The following is an 8,356-nucleotide window of genomic DNA, read 5'->3' as shown; positions in this document are numbered from 1 at the left end:
TCAAGAGGGGACACACTAAAAGGGCCCCCAAAAGGCTAGAGCCGGCCCTGTGTATCTGTGTGTGTAGTGGGTAGGGAAATGGTTGTGCACAGTGTAGGTGTGTAGCTGAGGTGAAGAGTGGGACCTTCATTGATCCCTTAATTTCCAGCCTGAGGGAAAACGAGAGAGGGCTTGGGGGGGGGGGGGATAGAGAGTGAGAAACTGTGTGAGGGAAATGGAAGAGAGAGTTAAAGAGAGAGAGAGCAACGGAAAGAAACAGAGGGGGTGAAGGTGGACGTGTTTAAGGGTTGTGTTTGTACCTGTGTGTTTATGCTCCCAAGCTCTGTCTGTTACGAGGCAGGTTCGAGGGATATTTTTGGGAAGGCGAGATGCGTGAGATAATAGGATGGAGAACAGAAAGGGAGTAGTGAGGGATGGGGGGGAAGGGGAGAGATGAAAGGAAAAGAGACATCGTAAATTTTGTCAAGACAGACAAATAAAACTTTCATTCCCCTCTTGTTTGTGATGAATGTGAGTCGCTCTTTGTTTTGGGAAACGCACCCCCTTCCACATCTTTCAGTTGTACCCCTCACCCAAACCAACACAGTCAAAACCATAACGTTCAAAAACAACCTCACTCCCCAAACACCCCTCCCTAAATGACCAATAGCATTCATCTCAGTACAACAACTCATAGGACAGTATTCACACGAGAAAATAAATGCAACGTCTTGTTCAATAAATATCACAGCTATAATCTAATCTTAAACTCTATACATACACACTGTTGGACATTACTGTACAGGTCCTTGTGTAATGACACAAGGCAGTTGATAGAAAACCCCACTATGCCAAGCTTAGGGGCTTTTGTGTTGCATTTGGCTGAAACAAGCGGAGGGAAAAGCTGAGATGCCCATTCCAAAGCTAAAAGTGTCAACTCACTGTAAAAACAGTTGGCCAATTCACAAATTACTGGTACGCCTGGAAATGGGTCTGTACTGTGTGTCTCCGGTGGGTGTCTATGCAGTGTTTACTGTAAGTGTCTGCAGATTTCTGATTACTCAGCAACCCCCACCGCCCAGACTCCAACTGTCAGCCCCTGACTCAGACACCCCCTTTCTCCCACTCACTCTCTTTCTACCCTCTCTCCATTCTGCCATTTCTCCTTCCTCTTCTTCCCTCTGTCTCTCTCCATTCATAACTCCTTCTTCCTCCCTAGGCGAAGATGAATGTCTAGTGATTCACTGCTGTTCTGAATCCGCTCCCAGTCAATGGCATGACTGTCTATCTGCTTGATCACCACCTTTATGTCCAGTATGTGAGGCGTTACAACCAGTAAATAAGTTCCAACGGCAGATCAATGACCTGCTAGGTCATGATGTCATGTCATTGGTGACAGTGCTGATATTGTCCACAGACTGAGAGACAGACAATTGATTATTTCCCATCCCCGGATGTGCCAATGTGTGCTCAGGCTGATGGCAGGCCAGAAAGCCACTTTTCTGTGGTTCAGCGCTAGGTAGGTATTCCAACACTGTCTGTGTGAAAATGTGTGTGTGTGTGTTTGTGCCCACTCTCAGGTTCTATGTGTGAGTATGTCTCTGTGTGTGTTCTCTCAGTTTCTCAGACTGTGTGTGTGTGTGTGTGTGTGAGAGAGAGAGAGAGAGAGAGAGAGTGTGTGTCCTCCCTCCTCTATCAGTCTGTCAGACTCGGAGTCTCTTCTTGAGGCGGTTGAAGTCCTTGGCGGAGCGCCATAGCCAGCTCTGCAGTTCCCTCAGTACCCAGAAGCCCTCAACCTTTCTGGAGAAGTCGTTCAGCGCCGGGTGCACCGCCAGCAGTGGGGAGGAGGACAGAAGAGGTGGCAGGGGAGGGGGCGGCAGCAAGGGGGGACCCCTCCTCAATGACAGGGGAACTGGTTCTGACAACAGGGTGTGTCCCTCCCCTGGCCCTGTGCCAAACGGGTAGAAGAGGGAGAGGGGTGAGAGGGGGGGGTGGAGAGAGGGGGAGAATAAGGAGCGAGGGGATCGGCGCTGGGGATGGAAGGATGAAGAAGAGGAGAGGAGGGATGCAGACTCTCGGATGATGTATTGTTCCTCCTCTGTCGCCCTGTTTTCTGAATCCCCCCCGGCTCTGTCCTTATTTTGGGGGTGATAGTTGAAGTTGTAGCTGTAGAGGTTGTTGTTGTTGTTGTTATTGTTGTTTAGGAGTTGTTGTTGGGGGAAGGTTTGTCTGTCTGAAAAGGACAGAATGACTCTGGCGTCAGAGTCCAGTGGACCCTGCTTAACTGTTCTCTCTCCTTCCTCTGAAACACTCAGCAGCCTCCTCCCCCTTCTGTCCTTCCCTCCCTTTTTCTCCAACTCTTCCTCCTCTTCCCTGTCTTCAGTGGCCCCCTCCCAATCTTCTGCCTCTCTCTTCCTCCCTTTCCTCCCGCGCTCCCCTCTCTCCTCCTGCCTCGACCCCACGCTCCTAACCACAGCCCTAGTAACCTCCGCTCTCCTACCCTCCCTCCCCCTCCCTCTATCTTTCTCTCTCTCCCTCTTTCTCTCTGTCATTTCTCTCCTGGTGCTCTCCTCCTTTTCTCCTCTCACTGCCCCTCTGGTGGTCCCAGCACCCCTCTGATCACCAAGAGGATGCGTCATTAGCCCCACCTCCGCCCCCACCCCTGCCTTATAGAGACCCCGACTCATCAATGGAGATGGTCTGCGTCCCATTGCCTCTCTGTCGCCCCCCGTGTCTCTCTGCGGGTACTGCGCCTCGATCCCAGCAGGAGGCAGGGCATACCCCTGAGTGTTCATGAGGCTTGATATAGACCCCAACAGACTGTCCAGGCCTGTAGAGAAGTGCAGCAGGGAGCTCTGGAGGTAGGGACAGAGGGTGGAGCGGGCCAACTCCCTCACCGCTCCCAGCAGGACAGAGTAAGCCCTATGGTTCTGGGTCAGCCTGGCACGGTTCTCCAATCCCCGCCACAGCTCCAGACGGGTGGCGGCGCTGGGCAGGGACAGGGTCGTGCTGTTGGGACGTGGAGGGGAGAAGTCTGGATCACTGAACGGAGGGCCCAGGTAGGATAGCTAAGGGAGGGAAGAGGGGAGGAGATGGAGGAAGAGCAGAGTATGGAAAGAGGGAGTGGGAGGGAGAGAAGGAATATTTAATCCAACATGTGCAATCAGACATGGATTAACTATGCTCAGACACAAGCCTGGGAGCCAGTCTGTTTCTGTGTTAGCAAACTCCCCATAGCAAAGACCAACGGGTTGGCTGGAGCAGAAACAGAATGGAACCAGGCTTCTCAAATATGTGGTGAATTCAAACACTTGTGGAAAGAAACATTGACATGCTCCAACATAAGTGCTTCAACACAGCATATGTATAACAGTACAGTACTCACATAGGTGTCCTTTATCTCTCTCAGCTGATGCTCCAGGTACTTGGTCAGGTCATACGTCCTCTCAATCGAAGTTCTCTCATTAGACAGGCTGAGGTAGGGCTCTGGGACCTGGACCGATGCCACGGCTGCAGACAATAGCAGTGTGAGCTGGATGTGATGGACTGGGGGAGAAAGCAATCAAAGGAAAGATCAGTATTTGTTGAAGATTAAAACTACACAAGGCTGTTTATTTCTTTGTCTCTATGGTGATGGTTTTGTTTGAATGTATTGGCAAATCTAAGCAATCTAACTGGCAATAAAACCTCTCGGTTTCAATCCAATTCTAGAGGTTCTGGCTGTCAAATGTTTCCTTTGGTCTCAAATAAAACTTCACTCAAAGCTTCAAAGAGTCAGACGAATGGTCTCACTGCTGTTCAATCCACTCCTCTCTGACACACACACACACACACACACACACACACACACACACACACACACACACACACACACACACACACACACACACACACACACACACACACACACACACACACACACACACACAGCAGAGGTATATATCTGGCTTACTTTATTGTCATCAACATGTTTATTTGTGTGCGTTTGTTTTGAATGCATAACTTTGTCTCTTATTTGCCTTAATTTGCTTGTGTTTATGTTGGTGTTGTATAAGTGTTTATGTTGGTATGCGAATGCTTGTAAATTTGCGTACATATACGTGCATGATTTTGTTGTTTGTATTTGAAATGCTGTACATCGGTGTGGATACATTGGTGTGCATGTGTGTGTTTAAGGTTAAGCGTGTGTGCCTGTTTACATTAATGTATGCATACGTTGACCCTTTTTAAGGCCCTCTCTTCCAGCTTCACACAGGGAAAATGGTGGCCAAATGATCTATGTCAATGGTAGAGAGCTCAGTGCCTATCCACTTCCCTGTCCCATAGGGCCAATGAGAGACACAGAACACACAGAAAATAATTTTCCCCTGTCTGTCTGTCCCCCAGGACTCAGCTGTCATAACTTCCCAAAAACTTCCCAAATGCTCTCCTTTTATGCATCCTTTAATCTCTATCTCCCCCTTTCTCCATCTTGTTGCCACACACACACACATCTGTTATCTCTCTCCTATTCTCCTTTGCCCTTTGCTTTCCAAGAACCGTTTCATCCTCACTATACTCTCTCTCTTTTCCATTCCTCCACCACGCTTATATTCATGGTCCCGGTCTGTCTCGGTCTTCCAGGCTGACAGGCAGACAGGGCAAGGGTCTGTGTAATTATGAGTTTTAAACATGTTGCTGTTCACCAGGTGTGAAATATGTTCTGTACAGGATGTGACCATCTCTCTGTTCCCCCATCCATCCATCCCCTTCTTTCTCTCTCTATCCAATCCATCTCTCTCCTTTCTCTCTTTCAACTCCTCCTCCACTTATTCTCTCCTGTCTTTCTTACTCCTGCAATATCCCTCGATGTTTCTCATTTCCTCTCTTCCTTTCAGTCCCTCCATCTATTTGTAGAAAGTTTTCAGGTTGTTGATTGTTTTCCCCATTTCCTCTCCTTCGCCTCCTTTACCCCCCCCCTCACCTTTTCCTCCTTTACCCCCCCTCTCTTTCTCCTCCTTTACCCCCCCCCTCACCTTCTCCTCCTTTACCCCCCCTCACCTTCTCCTCCTTTACCCCCCCTCTCCTTCTCCTCCTTTACCCCCCTCTCCTTCTCCTCCTTTACCCCGCTCACCTTTTCCTCCTATACCCCCCTCTCTTTCTCCTCCTTTACCCCCCCCCTCACCTTCTCCTCCTTTACCCCCCCTCACCTTCTCCTCCTTTACCCCCCCTCTCCTTCTCCTCCTTTACCCCCCCTCACCTTTTCCTCCTTTACCCCCCCTCTCCTTCTCCTCCTTTACCCCCCCCTCACCTTTTCCTCCTTTACCCCCCCTCTCCTTCTCCTCCTTTACCCCCCCCTCACCTTTTCCTCCTTTACCCCCCCTCTCCTTTTCCTCCTTTACCCCCCTCACCTTTTCCTCCTTTACCCCCCCCCTCACCTTTTCCTCCTTTACCCCACCTCTCCTTATCCTCCTTTACCCCCCCCCCTCTCCTTCTCCTCCTTTACCCCCCCCTCACCTTTTCCTCCTTTACCCCCCCTCTCCTTCTCCTCCTTTACCCCCCTCACCTTTTCCTCCTTTACCCCCCCTCTCCTTCTCCTCCTTTACCCCCCTCTCCTTCTCCTCCTTTACCCCCCCTCTCCTTCTCCTCCTTTACCCCCCTCTCCTTCTCCTCCTTTACCCCCCCCCTCCTTCTCCTCCTTTACCCCCCCTCTCCTTCTCCTCCTTTACCCCCCTCTCCTTCTCCTCCTTTACCCCCCCCTCTTTCTCCTCCTTTACCCCCCTCTCCTTCTCCTCCTTTACCCCCCCTCACCTTTTCCTCCTTTACCCCCCCTCTCCTTCTCCTCCTTTACCCCCCCCTCTTTCTCCTCCTTTACCCCCCTCTCCTTCTCCTCCTTTACCCCCCCTCTCCTTCTCCTCCTTTACCCCCCCTCTCCTTCTCCTCCTTTACCCCCCCTCCTTCTCCTCCTTTACCCCCCCTCTCTTTCTCCTCCTTTACCCCCCTCTCCTTCTCCTCCTTTACCCCCCCTCTCCTTCTCCTCCTTTACCCCCCCCCCCTCTCTTTCTTCTCGTCTTTAGAAGTGTTCTGTTTTTCGCCCCAGGCCAAAATAACAGCAGCTTATTAACCCTGATTAGTGCTCTCTCTCTCTCTATCACTCCCTCATTCTTCCCTCCATCAGTTTGCCCCCAGGGAGTGAAAGACTTAAGTGGAGCTCTTGAACAACTCACAAACATTTATGCAGACACCTTGTTCTGCTCAGGACTAACCAAACATGTCAGGACTTTGTCCACTATAGAACCCATTTCTCAACGTCATCACTTTCAACATATTACTCCTTAACACACCTCAACACCTTTCATCTGAATCAGTTTAACAGTTATAGCAAAAACATGTCAACTCCTTTCAATCACAAAAGCTCAATGCTCGACACACCTTAATATTTAGAACGAATGGCAACAGCTCAACAACTCTCCCTTGGAACATTGAAGAATACTGCAGAGAACGATAACTAATCTAGGTAACCTCCTAACACACACCTGGGACACTTCACATTGCATGTGTTTTAATGCACAACACAACGCAGTCTGGCAGAATGCCGTTTTGATGCACAAGCGTCTTCTGTAGAATGAGACAGTTTTACTGTGGACGGTAAATGTTACGATAACGTAAAGCCCAAACCCTCGGTCTTCTGAGCAGGGAGCAGGGAGCAGTACCTGGCACTAAGAACAAACTCCACAGGCCAGGTTGAAGCCAGAACATTCTCACAGGCATGATCACATTACAACAGAGGTTCCCCGTGACCTGTGTGTGTGTGCCTGCATATGTGTGTGTGTGTGTGTGCCTGCATATGTGTGTGTGTGCCTATACACACAGTTCTTCATTTTCTAAACCATGTTTGATTATCTATGTTAATCTATGGTTTGATTGCAGATGTAAATGTCAAACTTTGCACAATATTATGGCTGCCAGCTGTAGGACAACGTTCATGGTGCTTGATTTGCGGTTAAGAGTCTGTGGTCAGTCAAGGTTGAACATTGGGGTTAGGGTTCAAAGTTTATGTCAGGGCACAGGCTGGTCTCGGGGCTGGGGTACAGATTCTACAGACTACAGAAGACTTGCTATCAGCTACCATCATGTCCAAAATGATTAGCACCCTTGATAAAGATTAGCAAAAAAAGACTGTAAAATAAAGAATATAAACACATATTGTATGCTAAGTGGGTCTTTTATTTTATACTAATAGAGTTGCTCAGAGACTATTTTATTTAACTAGTAAAACAAATCTAAAAACGATAAGGTTGTAAATGACTGGCAGCCTGTTTTCAGTACTCCAGCAGCCTCACATTGCGAGGATATTGACATATTGAGCCTTTTTTTTATGTTTTTTGAGTCGGAGAACACATTGGGAGGGGTCTTAGACCATTTCTCCATACAGAATTTTTACAGATCTTTGATATCCTTCATCTCTGCTTATGGACTGCCCTCTTCAATTCAAACCACAAGTTTTCAATGGGTTCAAGTCTGGAGACTGTTGATTTTGTGGTCAATTAACCATTTATTTGTGTATTTTGTGTTTGGGGTTATTGTCTTGATGGAAGATCCCCTTGCCTCCTAGCTGAGGGAGCCAGGTTTTGGGCTAAAATGTATTTCTTAAAGTTGATGATGCAGTTGACCTTAACAAGGGCCCCAGGACCAGTGGAAGCAAAATAGCCCCATAACATCAACAATCTACCACCATATTTTACAGTGGGTATGAGCTGCTATTCTGTATATGCTTCTGTTTTTCAATGACAAACCCACCACTCGTGTGCGTGGCCAAAGAACTCTATTTTCATGTCTTCTGACCATAACCCTGCTCGGAGTTTGCTAAACGGCATTGGCACTTGGATTGGAAGCGGTGCTACATTCTACATTATAAACTGGGTGGTTCGAGCCCAGAATGCTGATTGGCTGAAAGCCGTGGTATATGAGACCGTATACCCTGGGTATGACAAAACATTTATTTTTACTGTTATACTTACATTGGTAACCAGTTTATAATAGCAATGGGGCACCTCAGGGATTTGGCCAATATACCACGGCTAAGGGCACTCCACATTATAAACTGTCCAGGCACTCCACATTATAAACTGTCCAGGCACTCCACATTATAAACTGTCCAGGCACTCCACATTATAAACTGTCCAGGCACTCCACATTATAAACTGTCCAGGCACTCCACATTATAAACTGTCCAGGCACTCCACATTATAAACTGTCCAGGCACTCCACATTATAAACTGTCCAGGCACTCCACATTATAAACTGTCCAGGCACTCCACATTATAAACTGTCCAGGCACTCCACATTATAAACTGTCCAGGCACTCCACATTATAAACTGTCCAGGCACTCCACAT

The 8,356-nt window shown here is 48.4% G+C and overlaps 1 protein-coding gene across 1 annotated transcript in view; it reads right to left on the bottom strand.

Moving 5' to 3' along the window:
- Positions 1-1,294: 1,294 nt before the first annotated feature.
- Positions 1,295-8,356, bottom strand: part of LOC139365826 (cardiotrophin-like cytokine factor 1) — a 14,230-nt gene continuing 7,168 nt past the window's right edge. The window contains exons 2-3 of the mRNA XM_071102894.1: positions 3,365-3,525; positions 1,295-3,047 (exon numbers count right to left, since the gene is read on the bottom strand). Of these exons, the coding sequence (XP_070958995.1) occupies positions 1,683-3,047; positions 3,365-3,525 (1,526 nt within the window). The 3' untranslated portion in view covers positions 1,295-1,682. The remainder of the gene's footprint in view (positions 3,048-3,364; positions 3,526-8,356) is intronic.

The sequence above is a fragment of the Oncorhynchus clarkii genome, chromosome 14 (genome assembly GCF_045791955.1).
Source record: "Oncorhynchus clarkii lewisi isolate Uvic-CL-2024 chromosome 14, UVic_Ocla_1.0, whole genome shotgun sequence".
NCBI lineage: Eukaryota > Metazoa > Chordata > Actinopteri > Salmoniformes > Salmonidae > Oncorhynchus > Oncorhynchus clarkii.
The sequence above is the reverse complement of the archived record's forward strand: the minus strand, read 5'-3'. Positions and strand labels throughout refer to the sequence as shown.